Source organism: Abramis brama, assembly GCF_963993115.1.
Source record: "Abramis brama genome assembly, chromosome: 12".
In the NCBI taxonomy this organism is placed as follows: Eukaryota; Metazoa; Chordata; class Actinopteri; order Cypriniformes; family Leuciscidae; genus Abramis; species Abramis brama.
In genome coordinates, this window is record NC_139974.1 from 13,040,479 (window position 1) to 13,064,741 (window position 24,263).

Here is a 24,263-nt window from a genome sequence, read left to right on the forward strand (position 1 = left end):
CTGCATTTGAATATGTTTAAATGTATGTGTTAGTTTTTCTGTATCAGTGTTGTATAAAGTAGGCTAGAAAGCAATACTTGAGTAAAAGTACAAGTATCATACTAGAAAAAGACTTTGGTAGAAGTGAAAGTTACCTTTTAGAATATTACTTAAGTAAAAGTCTTAAAGTATCTGATATATACTGTACTTAAGTATCAAAAGTAATTTTCTGATATTTAATGTAGGCCTACTTAAGTAATTGAAGTAAAAGTATTTTTTTGTAATTTTTTTTTAAAGCAAGCGGTTAGAACTTTGATTGTGAACTTTATTGTGGCTTTATTGTGGGGTGGGAGGGTTGTTGGGATGTAAAAAAATAATCTTGCATCACAATATGCAATATTGACTAATTTGGATAAATATTAGGTACACAAGATAGGCATTAATTTTTCTCAAGAAAAAAATCTCACCTAATGCTGTAAACATACAGAGAGCCCTATCAGCTGGTAGTAGGCCTATTATTTAAGGTTAAAAATAATTCAAATTAAATATAATGCGTTTTTTATCATAATAACAACTTTATTTAATGATATAAGTACAAATATAATAAATATGTAATATAGTACACATATTTAGCTAAATACTCTCTATAGCTGTTTTTTTCTAGCCAACTAACATGTTATAGCCTATATTATGGTCATCAAATGGCTTTCCTGAGGTAAATGTTATGTGACAATTGTTCTCCAGCTGTTTAACTGACCCTTTCCGCGGTTGAAAAACACTGATTGATCGATATTATGTATGATGAATATACATTTCGGTAAGTTGTACTGTTTCTTTTAACATTGTTCATTCGGGTTTATTTAACTTAGGCTACTAGCTAGTAGAGATGATCGGTTCACGTGCGCTCGGGATCTGTCACGTCACATTTACAAGCGCCAAAACGGTATTTATTGTTTGAATTTCATAATAAAATTGACAGAATCTGAGAGCTGAGATTTTTTTTATATCATAACTAACCTGCTCTGTCTCCGTGTCCTCTTTGCTTCACGATTTTTCTGTGCGTGAGAAAATGGATGTGTGGCGTCAGAGCGTGTGAAAAGTGTCAATTGCGTGTGTCTCACAGTGAATGCGTGAGAGTTGGCGGGTGGTCGTCTACGATAACGGGAGGTCCTCCAGTAGGTGCTCGTGCTTCCATGGCGGTTTCAGTTGTGCTTCCTCCTCCTTTGGCATGGCAACAAACAACCATTACGCTGAAATAGAGCGCGCGCCGTGCGTAATGCAATCTAGGAGCACTAGGGGTGTTCGGTTCCGGTTTTTTTGGAGTCGACTCCGACTCCCGACTCCTAATTTTGGAGTCGGTGGAATCGACTCCTCGACTCCATTTACTTTGAATTAAAATAGGGTCAGGATTCAGAAGGTGCGTCTCAATATGCTTCCTCGTTTCCTCACTTCTCGCTCGTATGTCCTACGACCCTGAAACCGATCGAGCTCCGCTCTCATGTAGGACATCTAAATTCTTTAATTCCACCGGGAGGAGGGCGAGGAACGAGGAGGATTATTACCAATAATAACTGTTGTTTAATAATAGTTTTTAATGCACGTGTCATTTAATAATAGAAAATGAACTTCATATAGAGTGAGTAGGCCTACATGCCATTTCACTAATGTTAATGTTCCATCCTCGCATGAAACGCTGTCAAGTGTTTCCACATGCACGACGTTGAACTGTTGAATTTTAAACAACGTTTACAAAGTTTTATGGGCATGTCCCACTCTCACCCTGAGGACTGGTACATGATTGGTTCGTAAAACCTACTGCAGTGTTTTGTGCCAATCACAACCAATTGACTGTATTGAACCACATCATGATTGATTGAGCCGCAAAACAGACCCAACAAAAAAACTATCTATACATTATTGCAGCCGCGGCGCTACCACCCATTTTAGGTCCGGGCCCACCCATTTTCTACTATGGTTTTGTACATTCCTTCATTCGGATCTATTTGCGATCCATTCCATTCTAAACAAACAACGCAGTTTAGCCTTCATTCGTCCTTGTTACATTATTCATTAAGATAATAATAAATGCACGCATAATTATCAGTGAACTTGATAAATGTTGCAGATATGTTTTACTATGCATGCACAAACAAATGCCTTGTGTGCAAAATTCAGAATAAAATTAATGTGCAGCAATTTGTACAAATAGAGAGTCTGTAGGCCTATATGTGTTGTAGCCATCAAGCTCATTTAGTTTCATATTTGTTAAAATAGTATAATGTTATTTTTTCATCTAAGTTGATTATGAAAAGTGAACCGCACGAGTAAGATAGGATACGCAATATCGAGAGACATGGAGCGGGTCAGACATGATTTTGACCACTTAATTAAGTTAGAAAGGCCTTTTTTAAGTGAATTTCGTTTTGTATAAATTGTATCTTAATTTTAATATTTTTTTATCAACCAATTGCCTGGATAAATATAGGAGACAATATAATCATAGAGGCGCCCGCGCGGTCACTTGCATTGCTCGTAAACAGGAGCGCATCTAATCCTAACTTAACGAAACTCAGCATATGCCTCACAGACATGAAATATATCTTAAAGCTTGAAATGTCTTTTTAACAATTTAAAACGAAAAGAAAAAGGCTAGGCCTACTCTCTGATTATGCAATCCATGATGTGCATTTCTCTCTATAGGCGCGTTCACGGAGATGACGATCGACAACTTCATCTTTACAGCTGTTGCTGCTGTTAATAAACTAAAAATAATAGGCCTATCATTTTATTAAACAATACATTCAATTAAATTGTAATTTTATTTAAAAAAAAGCAACAAAAAAATCCTACGTTTTTTTTTGTTTGTTTTTTTAAACCTGTATTACGCATTAAATTCAGGTAGGCTATGAGTCGCTGTCCTACGTGCCGCAGACAAGCGCTGAAACGGAGATGAAGGGGAACCCCCTTTTTTTTTGGCTTATTTTAACTGGCCCATCCAGTTTTCTGGAGGCCCACCTACAATCAAAATCCTGGCGCCGCTAGTGCATTATTGTTCTTTGTTTTCCTGGCATTACTTATTTTTTCCTCTCATTTCTTTACCTTTTTGTTTTAATTTCCGTATCTTTACATTCATTATAATCTTTTCGTTATAATGAACTGTTGCTGTGTTGAACTTGAAAAAAACACTCGACACTGGGAGTCGATTCCTGACCTGGAGTCGATTCCGACACTAGGGCTAGTGAGAGTCGAGGAATCGACTCTTTTGGAGTCGACTCCCCATCTCTAAGGAGCAGTGATTCGCCAAACCTCCCTTATTGCAGTCGCACACATTTCTTCTGATTTTATTTTGTAGTAACGAGTAACGAAGATGCTTAGTGGAAATATATCGGAGTAAAAGTATACATTTTATCTAGGAAATGTAGTGGAGTAAAAGTGAAAGTTGAAATAAATTTAAATAGCGAAGTAAAGTACAGATACATGAAATTTCTACTTAAGTACAGTAACGAAGTATTTGTACTCCGTTACATTACAACACTGGTCTGTATGAGACTAGCAGTAAGCTAGATCAACATTAGAATAACATACAGATTATATTCATTATAATTCATAATAATTCATATATTCATAACATTTTATCATTGTTGAACTATATAACACTGATTAGTTTTATGTAAATGTGCTCGTTTAATAAAGTAGCCTACATGTAGAAGCGGTCGAAGTCTCGGACGTGGAGCTCTCGTTTATATACTGTGTATGGGAGCTCTAGGCATCTCGAAAACACCTTGCTGATATTGATTCTCGTTTTAGTTCTCCTTTTTTATCCAAAGTCTGCTTGCCATGGTCCATAATGTTTGAACGAAACAACAACAGCGTGCAAATAGACATTGCGAATTACACAGTTGTCCACGTCTGTCGCTTTGGTTACTATATCAGACGGCTCTGGTTGCTATGGCAGTACGAGCGGAAACCAGGGACAACGCGGATATGATGCCATTGACGGCGACAAAACGGAAATAAAGAAACGGGACGTGTCTTCGAATTAAATTACAAATTTCTCCTAGTTTGAAAGTTGTTGGAAACAGTCGGGATAATTTAAGTACACAAAAAAAAAAATATATATATAACATAGATATAGTGATTTTTGCTATTTTTAAAGCAAAAAAGTTACATATTGTGCCTTTAAGAGAGGTTCAAGTCCTCAGAAAAAAACAAAACAAATATTATCATTATTGTAAGATAATTGTGAGATAATTATTTCGCTGTTGGAAAACGCTGGACCTATTGTACAGCATGTAGAACTCAGTAGACAACCTTTGCATATAAATAGTTAATGTAAAGTTTTGTCAGTTCCAAGATTCTAAAGAAAAATAAAAAGATTGGGCTCGTCCGGGATTTGAACCCGGGACCTCTCGCACCCTAAGCGAGAATCATACCCCTAGACCAACGAGCCTTGAAAATGTAGAAGTATGACACGTTTCAAACAGGAGATCCAGACCCATTTTTGCCGACGTGGATGTGGGATGCTTGTTCTGTTGGATTTCTGGTGACATCAAGTGTCTGATGGCGACATCTAGTGGTGGACAAGCAGATGTAAAGCTCTTCAGTGGACGTGTCTTTTATTCAAAATAGATGCTGTAGTCATATTACATTTTTTTAATTTTGATTCGTTTTTAAAAGAGTCCTTTAGTGCCTACAACACAACTGAACACAATTAATTATACTTAATTGTAACTGTGTTGGATAGATCAATATAGGCCAATAGGCAACTGTGTGAATTTGAAATGTTTTCTTGTAAGATGTTTAAATTTTTTTTTTTTTTACAATTCACCCCACAGTCCGGGTCAGTTGTAACATACCCTGGGGTGAGATAAAATTATGATATCCACCGGGGTGTGATGTATAATGAATAATATTACATCACATCACTTGAATAATATAACGATATCATGACTCTTGCCACTAGATGGCCTTATAGCTCTATACATGAACAGCAAATGAGTCAGTTTCTCTTCAGGGTGCATTATACACATGTAGACATTATAAAATAATCTTTGGTAAAGTTTTAGCATTTTTAGTTTGAGTTTTGATCATTTTTAGGTTTTTCTAGTGAATCATTCCTCACATTCCATTAATTCCTAAGGGGGTCAAATTGACCCGTGAGGGAAGGATTTGTTACTTTTTTAAATTTCAACCACAAAACTCCTCGAATCCATTACTTTGTGTGTGTGTGTGTGTGTGTGAAGGCTATTCATGGTTCAAGTCCCCTCTGGTGAGCACTCAATTTTTAAAATGTTTTTTTAAAAATGAGAGAGAGAGAGAGAGAGAGAGAGAGAGAGAGAGTTTCATTCTTCTTAAAAACAGCTCTATCAGTCTTTCACTTCCCTTTAAGAGATTCAGAGTTAATCAAGCAGATCTGAAGAGCAACAGCCTGAAAAACACATTTTACTGAATCATATTATTCTGATTTTAGTCTAAACTGGAGTAATAACATTAATATATTCAGTAATAACATTGATATATTCAGTACTTATAAATATTACAAAAAAATTTATATATCTAAAATTTGTATTTATTCTGATTTAAAAATATATTCAGAGTTTAATAAGAAAATTATTTTTTATTTTATAAAGCACACATTTATTTTATATATTTCTGTATTATCTTAAACATATAGGCTAAATATAGTCAAGATTAACAATATTATATAAATTAAATATATACTGTATATAAATTGAAACAGAAAGAGATTACAAAAACCTAAAACTGACACTGACAGAGTTACACTAACATCAACACTAACACTGACACTGACACTAAAACTGTATCTTAGTTTAGTTTCGCTCAGTCAGCTGAAAAAAGAAATATGTTTTTAATGAATAAAATCTTGCTAAATGTATTTTGATTGTTTTTTGAGGTTTATTCCATGATGCATCTGAAAGTGTTTTGCATATTAACTGAACACTGCGCTTAAAACTGATGGTTATTAGTGTGTGACACCAACACACACACACACACACATACAACAATGTCTCTAATTCTAATGTTGGGGACACTCGGTCTGCTCGCTCAAGGTTAAAAAATATGTTTTCTACATTATAATGATTAAAAAAAATGTTTTATTTGTTAACATTTTTTGAATTTCTACTTTATGTTTTATATTTTTATGCATTAATTTGAACTGTTGTATAACAAATGCAAGCTTCTTTTGATTTGTTTTTGAACTCTCTCTCAGTGTCTCATCAAGAGGTCCAGACTCCTGAGTCTCTGTGTGTTACAGCAGGAGATTCAGTCTCTATAAGCTGCACTGGGACCAGTGGAGTTGGTGAGGACATGAGCTGGTATCTGCTGAAACCTGGAGAAGCTCCTAAACTCCTGATCCATACAACAAGTCAACTTGAATCTGGAGTCCCAGATCGGTTCAGTGGAAGTGGATATGAACCTGATTTTACACTGAACATACGTGGAGTCCAGCCTGAGGATGCAGGAGATTATTACTGTATGGGGGTTTATGGTAGTGGAGTGTGCACACAGTGAAACAACATCGTACAAAAACTTCCCTCAGTCAGACGCTACAGAGAACATGAGAATCAGGCTAGTTGCCCTGTTAACAGTTAAAGCAACATTATTTTCGATTTTATTTTCAGTTATTTAATATTTTTTTCACTTTAATTTTCATTATTGATTTCAGAAGAAATAAATATGTAGCATTTTGAGATTAGCATCATTGTGGACAGAAGCTTGTTTTTATCTTTAAAGACTAAAATTAGCTTTATTATATGCAGGATACATCACATTCTGACATCACATTATACTGTATATGAACATGTGAACTGATGCCATCTTAACATACTGAAACTATTCTCTTTCAAGTGATACTTTCAGTATTAAAATATGATGGTAGTATTCATGTCACTTATATCCACAAGTTACAGTATGCTTTATTTAAAAATGTATACTATAAAAGTAATTAACAAACATGAAAAATATATATTTTTTACGTTCTAATTTTGCCATGTATACCAGAAACTTTGAATACATTTTTAAATACATAAAATGTATTCAAAGTTGCTGGTATACATGGCAAAATGAGAATGTATTTAAATGCCAATACATGTTCTTGAATCAGTTGGTCCTGGAACCTGAGTGTCAAAGAAATATCCTAATTTCCTCAATCCAACACTAACCACAATATAAAACAAATCAGAGGGACATTATAGGTTGATAAAACTGCTGTGAAATTATAGGCAGATTACTAACATTATTAACATCTTCTGATGCAGCTGCAAGTGGAATACACACAAGCACTAAGATAGCATATATATTTAATATAATTAATCATTCAACCCAATAATATATTTATTTAAATTTCCATTCCATTGTCCTGTAACATACAGCATTTCCATAATCCAGACTGATAAAATATATATATAGGCTATATATATATATATATAATTTGTAATTTTACAATATTTGTGCACATATGTATATATATATTTTTGTATTGTTTGTTTATTATTGTGCTCTGTACAAGCTGAAAACTAACATATCTCAGGCTTCACTAAACAAAATTCACAAATGTTGTCTATTGGACCTATTAACCCAATAACTAGGGTCTATTGGACCCAATAACTGTCTATTTGTATATATATATATTTTTTTATTATTTAATCATTCATTGTAAAAAAAAAATATATATATATCTAATGGGATTTAATTGTGTTTTAAATTAAATGTGAAATGTATAGAAAGTAAAGGAACATATTTGTCTTCAAAATGGAGCTGACACATCATCAGTTGACTCTTTGTCTCCTATAATAAACATTTATGTAAGATACAGCAGCAAAATTAGAAAAATGTCCATCCTACTATACATAGAAATTACTTTTTTATTGTTTAATCAGAATACTTATACTAAATATAAAATATAAAAATACAAGCAATACAATATTACTAATGAATAATGATATTGATAAATTCATGTACATCATTCAGTTCCTGTAGATTTATGTTTGAATGCATCATCATTTAGTTAATATTAATATTAAGGTAATTTGACCATTTACAGTCTTTTACAGGACATAATGAAATGATTATTTTCTAAAAATGATGACTGATTCTTTTCAGGTTGACATTTATAAATTGATTAACTGAGTATTTATTCATTTATTTATTTCATTCTGCACTTACTTCCAGCACTCAGTTTAGTTCCTCCACTGAAAGTCCACAGTGATTCTCATTCATTCAATGAACAAAAACCTCCAGAATATTTAAAGAGCAATAGAAGTCAGCAATAGAATCCTGCAAAAATGCATGTTTTATTGTTTTATCATATTATGTAAATCCTGGAAGAAACTGAATGTGTGTTTGACGGGAGTCTGTTGAGTGGAGAGTGTTTTGCATGTTTACACTCACAAAACTCCTCATGATCAGTGTGTGTTCAGTCCCGCCAGAGTCACTGACACACCAAACAATAATGGCTCTTCTAATTCTGGCTACACTGACTCTGCTTGCTCACTGACACTGACGAAGGCAAAGAGCAGAAACTTATGTCAACTTTATCTCCTGTCTTTAATAAAAGATTTTTAGAGTGCAGACCTTTCTTGCATTTTTGATTTGATACATAGCTCAGCACCTACAATTTTTACATTATAAACAGTTTATTACATTAATAATGTCATACCATAATACATTATGCTTTTTTATTACATTATGCATTATGAGTTGCTACACGTCTTTTATTCAGAATAGACGGTCAGAGCCGGATTTACTTCAAATTGTGAATTTGTGACAGGCAAAATAACTTTTTGACTACACTCTTCACCGCACCTCAAAAATACATAAAACATCAGCATTTATATAGTGTTTTTAGTAAAGAAAACACTGCTGTACTTATTCAAAGAACCAGTTCTTTATTTACCCTTGAAAACAAGCAGAGACGGACCAAATCATTGAGGTTTAGGCACAAACTCGTCAATACTTTTAATTTGTTAAATATTTGCAAAGCACAGACAACCGTAAAGGGTGACAAATAATGATGTATGACGAAAATTAAATAGTTGAACTCAACTGCATAATAACTCTACACTGCTCAAGCCCGCAGTGTAACAGCAGAACAAGAGTAAAATCAGTTAAATTTATTATTACTTTTATTTGTCAGCAACTGAGATCATTAGACTTTTTAAGATGTTCAAGAAAAAAAAAGATCTGTCTCTGTTTACCACCTGAAATATGTTTCTTGACAGTAAGAGCTTCTTGTTCTCAGAAAGGACATTTACATTGAAGACTCTTTGCATATGAGCTGCACGCTTCAGTGCACTGGAGGTCTTTATAGATATGTGAGTTTATGGTTTTATGACTGACAGCCCTTCTTCATGATAACAGATCCAAAAGCAAACATGACTTTAATAGCCGTCATTATTTGGACACTCACAACCTGCATATGGAGTAAGTATATAGAAATGAATATAATTAGATTCAGGCCTAAAGCCAGAAATTAAGAAATCAACAAGTCCACAGATGCTCAGATCAAGATTTAGACTTCATTTTATGCATTTTATTCTCTCTCTTCAGGTTCTGTGGGACAAACTCTGACTCAATCTGAAGCTCAAACAGTGCAGACTGATCAGACTGTCTCTATTCTCTGTAATCATAAACCAGCAGTATATTGTGTTAAACCAAACACCACCCTGTATTGCATGTCCTGGTACCATCAGATTCCTGGAGAAGTTCCTAAACTCCTGATCTATTCCACATCAGAGAGAGCTTCAGGTGTTTCTTCTAGATTCAGCGGCAGTGAAAGTGGAAACCACATGGATTTTACTCTGACTATCAGTGGAGTCCAGCCTGAAGATTCAGGAGTTTATTACTGTCAGAGTGGACATGGTATAAAAGGAGACTCGGGGAAGCTAGACTGGGTGTTCACACAGTGTAAAAGCATCATACAAAAACCTCCTTGGCTGAGACTTCTGCAAATGTTGAAGTTGAAGATCATTATTCACCTCACTGACTTTACACACAAACACTCAGAGACACAGACGGTTGATGAACTGTTGATGTTCATAGTCACACACTCATCAACACATTATATTTTATATAAAAAAAACATCAGAATGTCTCAAACATGAATTACACAATTAAAGCTCAAGGCTTTTTTCAGCCACTACCACCAGGGCGGCTTCAGACTTTCAGCCACCACCACCTGGCAGGTTCCAGGCTTCCAGCTTCCAGGGTTAGCAGAACATGGCTCCTCCAAAGTTGAGGAACACAGAGGAGGAATATGCAACCATCATTCAGGTAAATGAACTGTTACAACAGCAAAAAGATATGTTCATGGCTCTGTTACAGCAACAACAGGAAATGTTCAAGGACTTTGTTAAAATTATCATGGACTCAGTGAACACCAGAATGGATAACGTTTCCAAAGAATTACAAGAGCTAAAAGCAAGTTTACAATATACACAGAAGGACGTAGATGAACTTAAAGTCACTCAAGCTAAACAGTCTGAGCATGGAAAAATCACAGAAACTGATATAGTGAAAATCTGTGAGAGTCTGCAAGTTATGTGTGACAAACAAGAATATCTTGAAGGTCAATCAAGGAGAAATAATATTGTGATTGATGGAGTTCCTGAATCCACTGGCGAATCCTGGGCAGACTCTGAAGAAAAGGTGAAGGACATTTTTAGGCAAAAACTACAACTACAAAGAGACATGGAGATGGAGCGTGCACACCGAATAGGAAAACCTGAAGCTGCTAGAAATAGACCAAGATCTATTGTTGTTAAATTTCTGAACTTCAAGGACAACGCTGCTGTTATGCAGAGAGCAAAGAACCTCAAGGGCACAACAATTTTCATTAATGACGATTACACTGATGCTGTGCGGTTAAAAAGAAAGGAACTGATGCCAAAGTTGAAAGAAGCACGTGATAAAGGAGACATTGCCTACCTCAGATACGACAAACTCATCATCCATTCCCGCACTAGCACCCCTAAGTAATCTCTGCGCAACTCTGAAGGTATGACAGCACATAAAACTCATGTACTCATTACCAAGACTAGCACATATTAATATAAACAGTCTCAGGAATAAAATCAATGAAGTTGCTGAACTGCTAAATGAGTATAAAATACACATTCTTGCTATCTCGGAGACTCACTTGGACTCTTCCTTTGATGACACAGAACTATTTATTGAAGGTTACAACATATACAGAAATGACAGAAATGGTTTTGGTGGTGGAGTAGCTTTTTATATTCAGAATCACTTGCCAGTAAAAATAAGAACTGATTTAATGAGTTTTAACATCGAAATATTATGGTTGCAAATGCATCTACCTCACCGAAAGTCGATACTTCTGTGCTGCTGTTATCGGTCACCAAGTGCCAGTTGTGAATATCTTGACACTATCTGTAAAATGTTGGATATAAATACTAATGTAAGTCAGGACATATATTTCATGGGTGACTTAAACATTGACTGGTTTTCTAAAGACTGCCACTTGAAAAAAAAACTGTTAACTACTGCAAATGCATGTGGACTTACTCAACTTATAAATAAGCCTACAAGAACATGTTTTAAGAGCGATGGCTCCAGAACATCTACCTGTATAGATCATATTTTCACAAACCGTCCTGAACTGTGTAAAAAGGTACTGTCTATTCCCACTGGTAGCAGTGATCAAAATTGTATCATTTCTGTGTTAACTAGATGTACCGCATGGCGGTACAAAATATGACCGCCGCTCAGGCCTGCACTGGCTTTCCACAAAAATAAATGACGTGGAGCAATTTGGCTGTATTGCGTGTTTATGTATATAAGTTGTATATTTTAAAAGACTGTCTGGAGTATTCCTGTGGATCATGGATAATTTAGAGTTTTGTAATTATTTGCCATTACTATTTAAGTTTTATATCAAAAGTCATTAGTTTAGACACTTAACATCCATAATGTGAAAACGTCACATCCATAACAGTGGTTAACAGTAAAAAGCGACTGAAGTGCCCTTGAGTAAGGCACCTAACCCCTCACTGCTCCCCGAGCGCCGCTGTTGTTGCAGGCAGCTCACTGCGCCGAGATTAGTGTGTGCTTCACCTCACTGTGTGTTCACTGTGTGCTGAGTGTGTTTCACTAATTCACGGATTGGGATAAATGCAGAGACCAAATTTCCCTCACGGGATCAAAATAGTATATATACTTATACTTATACATACTAAGTATGAAAAATCTGTGTTTTTTTTTTTCAAAGGACCCTCCCATTCAATTTATACAAACCTCTACCAAACGGTTGAGGTGCCTGTTGATGGTAAAAGTCTGTTATCTGACTTTGGCATGGGTTTGTTGTGTTTTACTGAAATAAAAAACATTTTTTCCCCGAAAAAGTGGTTTTATCTTGTAGCCCTGGTCCCAGAGTTTTAAAAAAACAATGTTAACAAAATGAAACTCATTCCCACTGTACCTAGTAGAACACTTAAGTAAATGTCCCATTGAAATTAATGGGATTTTATGGATTTAGGTGAAGAAAGTGTACACATAATACATTTTGGTCTGTACCATGAAGAGAAAACTGATTCAACTATATAAACTATATATTTTCTGAAAGCGTAGACTCTCAGGATGTGATCTAACATGACATGAAACATGTCCCACCCACGTCATTAGTATACTGCCCAAGCATAACACATTGGGTATTGGTAAATCGGGTATATGGCTGATACCTAAAAAAAGTAGTAGTATGTGCATGTCTGTCTGTGTGTGTGTGTGTGTATGTGTGTGTGTTTGTGTATGTGTGTGTCTGTGTGTGTCTGTGCGTGTATGTGTGCATGCGTACATGTGTGTGCGCGTGTGTGTTTGTGTGTGTGTGTCTGTGCATGTGGATTTGTATGTGTGTGTATGGGTGTGTGTCTGTGCCTGTGGATGTCAGTGTGTGTGCATGCTTGCGTTTGTTTGTATTCCTGCATGTGTGTGTGTGACAGTATCATCCTAAACCAGCAACCCTTCGCTCAACAGCACCATCTACAGGCCGATGAGTGTACAGTCACTAAATGTGCACATAAATGAATTTATTTTATACCCCCCCATGGATGAAATTCTACGAAACTTAGCATACCCCCAGAGGATGTCAAGTTAATCATACACATGAAATATGGTGCAGTTCTGAACATCTCCACTGAAGATAGGGGCGATTAAAGCAGAATAATATTGCATTTTAATTTTTTATGGGAGGGGCGCAAATCACAAATGAGTGATTATGGGCTAGGTTGATGTGGGCCCTTAAGACCAACATACCATAAAAATTTCTTCATCCTCGGTTCCACGGTTCAAGTAGTTATTTAGGAAAAACTGCATTTTTTGGGTTTGGGGGGGCCCAGCGCGGGGGGGGAGTGGCCCCCGGGGACCAAACGAAATTTTTCCGTAAAAGTCTAGTGGGGCTACATGCCCACCAAATTTCATGTTTTTTCATGCACGATGTCGCTCAGAGATCGTTTGCTCATCGGCAATATGTCGCCTCGACGTCGGCCTTTGATCGCAAATGATCTCCGGCCGATGTTTGAACGATGCAAAGCTGTAAATCTTTTGCCAGCTCTGCATGGGTTTTATAGGACCTTTATTTATATAGGTCGGACCTTTCGGGCTACTCCTTACATTAGACACCATGCGCTGCTTTCATTGACGCACACACTTACGAACACACGCATGCACGCACACGGACACACACACATACAGAGCGGAGATCGCTCTGCAACACTCACTCAGCAGCACATAAACTGTAGTCAACATTGCCCCGAGACTTAAATTGATAAAATAGCTTTGATACTGAACATGCAACTTTCATTCCTCTTAATGGCCATATTCAAGAAAAAAAGTGGAGTAGTTTTACACTTCCATCTTACCTCGCACTCTTTCAACGTTAAACTGATGGAATACATGCTCTGCTTCTGTGAACAGTAAACACCGCCTTCTATGATTTGATTGGCTATCTATTTGGATGGTCGCTGTAAGGTAGACCAGCCTAAAATGTAACTTTTAAACCTTTTTGCCATCCTAAAAACAGAGCAGAGCAAGAATTTCCAATATTGAATTTCCAGTTTGGCCATTTCTAACTATTGACATACTATTGTTATTATTGACGTATAATTATACACTGCAAAAAATGTTTTTCTTACTTAGTATTTTTGTGTTGTTTCTAAAGCTAAATTATCTGCCAGTGGGGTAAGAAAAATAATCTTGTTTTCCAATAGAATAAAGATTATTTTTCATACCCCACTGGCAAATAATTTAGATTGTTTTAAGCAAAAATTACTTAAATTACTTTCTGTTTATCTGAAAACAAAATAGAATTTATTATGTCATTTTACTTCTCTAGTAAATGCTTCTTGATTTAAGAATTTTTAGATATTTGGACTGGAAACAACACAAAAATACTAAGTAAGAAAAGCATTTTTTTGCAGTGTAGGACTTGTCCCCCTCAATGTCTATGAACATATATACAGCCCTGGAGTTACTTGACTATCCAATATGAAAAAAGTAGGCTCTACTGACATTGAAAAATATCAATAACTGTCTCTAGTATAATGAACAGACACAATTCAAGTTAAGACATTTTAATGACACCAGAAAGAACTCCAGGAGAAAAGGGATCAAAAGGGTTCCTCAGCAACAATGTAGAGAAGGATTCTTCCTGGCAACCTGTAACAGAGTGAAAAATATTGAGAAAAAGCAGTTAGGACTAAAGCTAAGAATTGTCATTACACTGGATAATATAATTAAAAATCTAACAATCAAAGGTACATCAGCTGGCAAACCATTTAATAGTTTAATAGGTTTAATAGTTTATTTAAAGGGAATGATTGTGGTGGGTAGTTTGCTCAAACTATGGCAGCGATACAGCGAATAGTTGTTCTAAAAGACGGCGCCGTCCGCGGAGTGCTTTCAAAGGCCAGTGAAAGCATACTTTCAGTTAAGTTGTAAGTAGATGCTAACTGTTTCTCATGGGTTCGTATGGTATTTTAAACATTTACAGGGGTAAGTCTGTGATTTTATTGCCATCCGAATCCATAATGTCAGTGTTTTTTCTCACCCAACCCGCGTACATTTCTTCATTTCTTTTATAAAGAACACCTCTTTCTCACATAACGCAGTGAAGCAGCCCCTGCACGAGTGAATAATTGATTCTCGAGCCATCGATATCAGCAGATTCAGCAGCATCGCCACGGGCAGCACTGGGTAACGTCACACGTAAGAAGGAATATCTTTAGCAGCTTTCTAAGGTATGGTTCGGGGAACACGCCTATAAATGTTATACCTTTAGTTAAGTTATACCTTAAAGGGATAGTTCACTTTGAAATTAAATTTTGGTATGTTTTAGCTTACCTGAAGGGCATCCAAGATGTAGGTGTCTTTTTTTCCGCAGTAGTTTTAATTTTGATATTTTTAGGTCCAACTGTTCTTGTCTGTCAGTCATTTCATGCAGGTTTATGGATCCTTTCTCAAAGAGCATGCACAAAGTCCAAATTAAAACAATTCCCCATCGTCCAAATGAAACAATTCCCCATCGTAAGTACACTCTGATGGCCTAAGACACGAAACGAGCGGTATCTATACACTAGATGTTGCCTTCGCTATTGCAGTTCATTGGAACGAAACCGTAGCCAAGGCGACATCAGTGTATATATCTATACCCGCCCGCGCCGTCAGATCAGTTGGACGCGGCTTTGTTCAAGAGGTAACAACAATATAAATACTGTTCGTTTTCTCACACAAACCGCTCGTTTCGTGTCTTAGGCCATCAAAGTGTACTTACGATGGGGAATTGTTTCATTTGGACGATGGGGAATTGTTTTAATTTGGACTTTGTGCATGCTCTTTGAGAAAGGATCCATAAACCTGCATGAAATGACTGACAGACAAGAACGGTTGGACCTAAAAATATCAAAATTAAAACTACTGCGGAAAAAAAGACACCTACATCTTGGATGCCCTTCAGGTAAGCTAAAACATACCAAAATTTAATTTCAAAGTGAACTATCCCTTTAAGAGTCTTCGTAGCACGCTAAGAGACAACGTTATCGGGAAACCCAGCCCAGGTGTTTATGAATGAGACACTGAATTAATTGGTTTTAAAAGTGTTTAAATTAATGATTCAATTGAGTATATATTTTTTTAATAGACTGGAACATGTTATTCTGATGTATGTTATCGTGATCTCCATTTTAAACAAAACAAAAACGATTTTAAACCAAATAGATTCTCAGTTTATCCTGAATTAGGGGCCGTTCACATATCGCGTCTAAAAATGTGTGGAAAGTGCTCTCTCCTTTCTACAAGCACTTGCGCTCCCGTGGCGTCTGTCGTTGCTATGCAACCATGAACTGCGCTCTCCATGATGACGAGGAAGTATCAGCAAAGGATTAATTGATTTCTAGCCCTTGCATTAGCTTACTACTACTACTAAATATACTACTAGATATATTTATGGAGATGGGAAATAAAAACTCGCCCTGTACAGCTATGATCAGCTGTTCAGCCGAGTTTTCCATGTTGTTACGGAAAGGCCAAAGCTGATCGGTTAGTTTTTGTCACATGACCTGCGGTGCGCTTGTGGCATTCTGAAAAGTTGAGATGTTTTCATCTCGCTGTGGAAAAACGAGCACGCTGCATCGCATGCGCGTCACTTCTATTATGGTATTACCGGTGTTGTCACACTTTGACTACCTGGTGGGGAAATATCCGAACGTATGACTTACAGAAGGTACAATTAACTAAGAACGTTTCGGGAAACACGTATTAACGATAAGGTACAGCTTAAGGTATAACTTAGGAACGACGTAGCGTTATGAGGGTTTCGGGAAATCCAGCCATTATCATAATTAATAACGTGTTTCCTGAAACGTTCTTAGTGTTGCGCTTTTATTGAGCAGGTCATGCAATAACATAAATTAGTTATTTACACCAATAATGTGATGCGGATGCTGGGCAATCTGGTGAGTTTTGGAGGTGGAGCATTGAAGAGAGGGGTGTGTTTGTTTGGGTTCATTCCAAATATCAACTATGTCCAACAGCGTTTTTGAAATATCGCTTACCCCATCTTAATATCTGGCAGTTTTGTGTCCATCTATAGTTGCCATCATCTGAAGTCTTCACAAGTGAGGCTGGATCCACACTGGATCTCGCTGTAATCTCTAGTGAACTTGCTGAGCATCCTGAGATAGAAACAGGGAAGCAACAGAAGAAAGATTAGCATAGCTGCAGTTCATATTATTTCAGGCAAAAGATGATCATGTGCACTTTTTACTATTTCATCACATATTAACTGTAAAACAAGATTATGAGATGTGTTAATTGAATGCTTGGCTAAAGAGTTGTGTCTTTAGTCTAGATTTAAATTGGGAGAGTGTGTCTGAGCCCCGAACATTATCAGGAAGGTTATTTATGAAAGTAAAAAAGTAGCAAAACTCGAGAGCATAAAGATGTGAATTTGAGAACTTGTCCCCTGTAAAATACAAGTCCAAAGTTGAATTTAGAGATTTGCACTCGCAGAACGTGACTTAACGCATAGACAGTGATATTAAAATAAATAAATGATAATTCTGTAAAACCATAATAATTAAAAATAGACTACTATGTACAGTTAAGCGTTTTCCTCACATAGAAAACTGGTAGAAAACCACTTTATGAGGTTTTTTAACATTAATATGAGTTCCCCTAGCCTGCCTATGGTCCCCCAGTGGCTAGAAATTGTGATAGGTGTAAACCAAGCCCTGGGTATCCTGCTACGCCTTTGAGAAAATGAAAGCCGGTAATAATCATAAATGTTTCTTGAGCGTCAAATCATCATATTAGAATGATTTCTGAAGGATCATATGAAGCTGTGATGCTGAAAATTCAGTTTTGATCACAGGAATTAATTACATTTTACAATATATTCACATAGAAAACAGTTATTTAAAATTTGTTATATTATTTCACAAAATTATTGTTTTGAATGCTGTCTTGGTGAACATAAGAGACTTCTTTCAAAACATAATTTTTTTACCAACACAATTAGTAGGGATGTCCCGATCCGATCACGTGATCGGAAATCGGGCCCGATCACGTGTTTTCAGACTCGATCGGAATCGGACGTTACCTCCCGATCAGGACTCGGATATATATGTATATATATTCTCATTATTTTTTAACACATCTATAGTTATGCGGTGGCACAGAGTTACGCCGGTTTCACACTGCACGCGTTAGCAGAGCGTAAGCAGCGCAGGAGCAGTGCGTATGGTGAGCAGGAGCAGGACACACGCGTTTTGCTTTCAGACTGGCAGCGTTTGTCACGGGGTTGTGTAGGCTACAGACAGAGTACTCTATAATGGATAAGTTGGCATTGCTTTTTTTCGTTTTCAAATACATTTAAGAAAAAAGACTTGTCAAGAAGCTTATTTTATTAATAATTTCATATAACTTTTGGTTCATCTTTGTTTTTATTGTTCTGGCAACAAGTTTGTTTTTGGACATTTGTTTTCTTTTTAAATTGCTGTTGGTCATTTGATCGACTGTTTAAAACACAACAGATATCATCAGTGCACTTTTTGGATAAAACTGCGGTGTATTTTGGCCATGATCAATGCATATCACTTTAATTCAGTGTAAGCGGCGCAGCAAAAATAGACTCTGTCTGCGCCGAAACGATCGCGGCACTGCTGCTCTGCTCTGCTCCTGCTACGCGCTGCCGCACTGCCTCTGCGTGCGGTGTGAATGCTCTACCATCTGTTAACATGGGCGCCGAAAAAAATATGCGCTGCACGCTCTGCTAACGCGTGCAGTGTGAAACAAGCACATTACTGGCTTTGCAAACACTGTGGCACTTTTATTTTTTATTTGTTTACATGCCTGCCGGGTATTTTAAGTTGAGGTGCTATTTGTTTATATATTAGACTTTTTTAATATTTACTGTTGCACTAAAGTCCAAAAGTGAAGAATTTATGTTATTTATTACTTGATTGTTCAAGCTACCTCACAGAAGTGCTGTTGAATGTTAAAGAAGAGAAGAGTTGTTGAATGTTAAAATAAGGTGAATTAAATAAAAAATAAGGAACATCCTGGATCTGTTTTTTGCTCTTCTTTATTCTTTTTTTATGTATTATAGAAGTATCGGATCGGGACTCGGTATCGGTAGATACTCAAAATCAAATGACTCGGACTCGGGGGCAAAAAAACCTGATCGGGACATCCCTAACAATTAGTGTATGTTTGACATTAGTGTATGTTTGAAGTTTTACTTACTAATCATATGGTTCATAGCGCCTTAGAGATGATGATCCGCCCAACTCTGCTACGGTGGAGGCCAGGGCATCAACATTGAAGGATCTAGAAACACAACAAACCATTTGTCACAGAGCCAACAATATTATTATATAATGCCAGGTTTATTACAAGTAAGAAGCTATAGCTAAGCTATATTATTATATATTATATTATATTATATTAAGCTATATTATATATAAGCTACAGCAGAAGTGAAATGCTTTTCTGAGATGAGTTTCTGAATCTATTTGACCTGCATCTGGGCATGGAGTACCTATGGCCTGAGGGAAGTAGCTTGAACTGGCAGGACAAAGGATGACTAGGGTCAGCTGCCCTCTTTGCCACTCTGTTGGAGTAAATGTGTGAGAGAGGGGGAAAGATTGCCTGCAATCTTGCTACACGTCCTAACAATACTCTCTAATCGATTTTTTGTTTTTTTGTAGACAAGGAACCAAACCAGCAGATAAAACAGAAGGTTAAAACAGACTCAATAAAACAAGAATAAAACATTCTCATCAAAGTGGGGTCAATGTTAAAATTCCTGTCTACGGTAAAAATGCATTTGCTGCTGGGCTTTGGCACAAACAGCATCAGTGTGTGATTCAAAACATAGCTTACTATCAATTATTGTGCCAAGGTACTTGTATTCTTGTATCTCAATAGGTTGGCCATCAATGATAGTGAGGGGAAAAGGGGGGGCTCTGTTTCCTAAAATCAATAATTAATTCTTTAGTTTTGGATTTCCTACCTGTATTTCCTACTTCTCCGGCAGCAGCTTTCTTCAGAAATGTTGAAGTCGTGGAGCTTTAATTCCCTCTGTTATGGGTTATTTTGTTGCTGCTGAAATCACAGAACATTTTTTTTAATCAATATTTGTTTACCATTGAGCTAGTTTCAACCAATTTCCTCACTCCATGTAAGTGACGTCACCGATTAGGCCTATACGTTTATGTTTACGTTTGTGTAAAATAAATTAGCTCACTTCCAGGTAAAACCTTTACAAAAACCTCTCATATACATATAATAGGCGATTAAAAGCCCAAACTTTCATAAACAAAAGCTCAACCGAGTTAACATTAACTTAGCTTAACTTAACGTAGCTGCTAACTTACCTCTTCTGAAAACGGTTGAGATGCTAACGGACTTTTTCCGAAGACACAAAACCATGTCTATAAAAGTAATTATTCAACATAAGCGTATCAATTACAAATAAGAGAAGTGTCAAGAACAGTTGTGTGTATTATCCGTGTGATATTAGAGATTAATATCACCTGAAAGCAGTGAAAACAACAGCGAGAGAGAGGGAGATTTCCTGCTTACCAGTCGCAGTGGTCCCGCGGCGTTTCCATGGCAACTCTGCGCCGCGGCCGCTCCAGTGTTTGAAAGGGACTTGAAAGTTCACGCGCACAACGCGACATCGGCCTCCCGTATAGTGGGCCGACCTAAAGCCGACGTAACGGAGCTGGGAAATAGAGCACTGACTGACAAGAGATCGGTCTACACCAGGCCGACGCCTTTGCGATGTTATAGGGAGGAAGGCCGACGCTCGATGTTGGGCCAACGTCGGCCCGACGTACGTGTGCTATCTGGGTGCTTTAAAGCTGGATAACGTATTTTTATCGGAGGTTTGATTAAAAACTGTTGAGTCAGGACAATAAGTTGTGTTTAGAAACTTTAGATTTGTAAGGTGGCCATTTCTTATGACTATAAATAATAGAAGAAATTATAAAAAATATAGCTTTCTGCACATTTGGTGCAGAAAGCTATATTTTTATAATTTCTTCTATCATTTATCGAGAAGAAAAGCTGTGTAATCAACATTTATTCACGAGATCATATGTATTTTTATGTATTTTTTTTAATGTTATTATTTCGGTCTTATTGCCAGGGAAGCTGGATTGCTTTGCTGTTTATTGATATTTTTAAAATTATATTTTATCAGTAGGAAATCGCGCTGAAGAAGTCTCGTTCCGAACACATCGCGATATTTGGCATCAGTTCACGTGTGTCAGATGTTGGTAAGTAAATACCTAAATACGCTGTCCTAATAATGTGTGATATAATGTCTTTTCTGTTTGTCGATATTAATCTGCCATTATATCTGCCATCTCCACGGAGACTTTGCGTTTCATTGCTTTCTAATTCAAAACAGGGTGATTAACAATGCCTGTCACGTGACGTGCTATAGGCCTAGAGATAATCATATCAGATTAAAAATAGTACAATTAGTTCCAAAGTTGTATTTGTAGTAGAAGCACAGTAAAAACAACACTTACCATGCTTTTACCACAGTAACATTAGTTTTACTGTGATAAGTGTAGTAAAAAGACAGTAATCACAAAACTTGCCATGCTTTTACCACACTATTTGTAGTTTTAATGTGGTACTTATTGTAAATGCACAGTAACCACAACACTTACCATGCTTTTACCACAGTAACCACAACACTTACCATGCTTTTACCACAGTAACCATAGTTTTACTGTGATTGATTTAGTAAAGGACAGTAATCACAAAACTTACCATGCTTTTACCTCAGTATTGATATATAAGTGATATTTGTTGTAAATGCATATTAACCACAACACTTGCCATGCTTGTAAGGCTTTATAATGTAACATCCAATATTTGTAAGGTATATCAGTACTTTTTCCTTTAAATAATCCTATATATTATACATAATGATATTTTCTTTTCTCTTTTTTCAGCTGAAAAGACCAAAAGGGCCTTTCGGACTCAGTCAGCCCATTATTGTTGGAGGAGAAGTAAACGGATTGACAGCTGCAAAGGCAAATATTCGCAATGGTATGTATGTGTTGGTTTTAACCCTAAATCAAACATTTTATCAAGCATTTGTTGTTTCTTAAAACTTTTCTCACAAAACCCATAGCCCAATCAGTACAAACATAGACTGAAAGTCTTAATAATTCACAAGATTTAACAAGTTGTCAAATTCGTACGATACTCGTACATATTTGTATACTCGTACACAATCCTGCAGCTTTTACTCCTAGTGCTGTCATTGGCTACTGCCTCAATTCCTGTACATATTTATCGCGATATTTGTAAATCAGTTGCGCCACTTCTTGGAAAGTTGTCGGATGTCACACACACTGTCAGAAAGTTTATATTAATTGCAAATTGGTCCCCGTCTGTTTATGTTCCAGTGATACATGATGTCTCTCCACACCTCATAACCTACCTCTGTTTGCAAGAGTGGAAAAGCTTATCTGACTTGTCACATGACATCAGATACTCGATTATTTTGTCATAATCAGATCAGTTACACTGCTGATAACTGTCCCGTTTGCATGTAAATCATTTTCATGATTATTGCTTGCTATTAAAGACATACTTTTATTCATAGAAATGCCCACATTTCAGTGAACTTAATACATAAAAATGCTTTTAACATTTAATTATGCAACACTCTTTACAGAAAACATATCCTACAGTTATAAACTGACTATTTGCAAGTAATGTATTAAAATTACCTTCCTTTCTGTTTTGCAGGATTACTTAGTCCTTTTTTTTAAAGCTCTACCAATATCAAACTCAACCCTCACAAGAGCTACTAGTGAGTCGCAGCAAATCTTGCCGTGATCAGCTCTTCCCAGGTGAAGTTTCTAAATATATCAGTATTTACTCATCAAATGTTCTCTCCTGAATCATATGGTAAATTAACTTATATATAACTGTCTTAATTTATGTTTTTAAAGAACAATAGTAATTGCACATAGAGTAAGTCGAGACTTTCTTGTTTTACAGCCGAGAAGGAAGACCAGTCCTTATATCAACGCAAGCTAATCGAATAAGTCCTTTGTTTCGGGTGAGGAAGGAACATCTGGTGCCCAAAGACGACAGAAAAGTGCGCAAGTCCATTGGTATGTATTGTATTGAAACAAGGCTGTAATATGTTGTACATAATTTTGATGTTGACAATTTTACATTGTACAGGTTATCACTTGGTTTTTGACCAAGTGAAGCTCTTGAAACAATTGACAGAAGAGTATGTTGTCTGGAAAGAAATCAAGCATCACTGGCAAAGGCTCAAAAGAGACCATGCCTTTCTTAAAAATCTTTTAAAATATGTTGCTGTTGATATGGGTAAAACTGTTTTTGTTCAGTACTTAGCTTATATTATGTGCTGCAATATTATATATATATATATATATATATATAATACTTCAATGTGTATATTATATAATGTACTGACTGCTGCTTTGTAAATTTCTGTAAGGAACAGGCAACTCTGGCTCTTTGCATTCTACTTTTTGAGGTTAGTTAAGAGTTAACCTCCAACCCTAATCAAGCACATCTGAAAATTTTAACCAAAGTCTTCAGGTTTACTTCTAGACAATAGGCAGGAGGGTTTGAGGTCGGAGCTAAATGTGCAGGACAGTGGACGCTGAGGGCCAGAGTAAACCATCACTGCTTTAAATAACGCAGAACATAAGCTGACCCGACTGTCCATTAAACAACTTTATTTGAATGGTTTCTGTTTTTTGTTTTACTTTCAGACCAGGGGCCTCATGTATAAAACTTTGCATAGATTTCATCCTTAAAGTGTGCGTACGCACATAAGGCAGAATTTGCGTACGTACAAAAGTTTTCAGATTTATAAAACCGTCCGTACGCCAGAACCTGCGCAGAATTCACTTTATAAATCCCAGTCAGCGGAAGATTGTGCGCACATGCGTCTCCACCCTGAAATAACCATATATGGAGCTTACAACGCCTAGTTTTACTATGCATATCCTCATCTGCATATCATTTGCATATGATTATTCATCCACGTGATAACGTTTAACGGTACAAGACACATTACATTAATAAAAGTCATGTATTTGCCTATCCTTGTCTTGTTTTTGAATACATAAATCAAATAGTGTAAAATACATTTAATCTTTTCCACTGGCCGAATAGTATTTTTGATTGATTTATATTTTTAATGGAAACAGATAGGCCTTGGGCATTATTTGCACGAAACT

The 24,263-nt window shown here is 36.4% G+C and overlaps 1 protein-coding gene and 2 long non-coding RNA genes across 6 annotated transcripts; 2 read left to right on the top strand and 1 right to left on the bottom strand.

Moving 5' to 3' along the window:
- Positions 1 to 9,340: 9,340 nt before the first annotated feature.
- Positions 9,341 to 11,766, top strand: LOC311094094 (uncharacterized protein). The gene is made up of 2 exons (XM_084131833.1): positions 9,341 to 9,423; positions 9,550 to 11,766. The coding sequence occupies exon 2, from the start codon at positions 10,219 to 10,221 to the stop codon at positions 10,975 to 10,977; it is 759 nt and encodes a 252-aa protein (XP_083987959.1). The 5' UTR covers positions 9,341 to 9,423; positions 9,550 to 10,218; the 3' UTR covers positions 10,978 to 11,766.
- Positions 11,767 to 14,566: 2,800 nt separating this feature from the next.
- On the bottom strand, positions 14,567 to 20,863 carry LOC311093609. Of its 4 annotated transcripts, XR_014608446.1 has the most exons (6): positions 20,544 to 20,863; positions 20,385 to 20,441; positions 19,526 to 20,112; positions 19,252 to 19,335; positions 17,061 to 17,180; positions 14,567 to 14,667 (listed from the first exon to the last, which is right to left on the bottom strand). It is a non-coding gene; the product is annotated as an uncharacterized lncRNA (long non-coding RNA). The 4 variants fall into 4 exon arrangements; XR_014608443.1 differs by lacking the exon at positions 20,385 to 20,441 and having other exon boundaries at positions 20,021 to 20,112; positions 20,593 to 20,863; XR_014608444.1 differs by lacking the exon at positions 20,385 to 20,441 and having other exon boundaries at positions 19,547 to 20,112; positions 20,593 to 20,863.
- Positions 20,864 to 20,880: 17 nt separating this feature from the next.
- Positions 20,881 to 23,792, top strand: LOC311093610. Its single transcript, XR_014608447.1, has 4 exons — positions 20,881 to 21,290; positions 21,981 to 22,077; positions 22,786 to 22,889; positions 23,041 to 23,792. It is a non-coding gene; the product is annotated as an uncharacterized lncRNA (long non-coding RNA).
- The last annotated feature ends 471 nt before the right edge of the window (positions 23,793 to 24,263 follow it).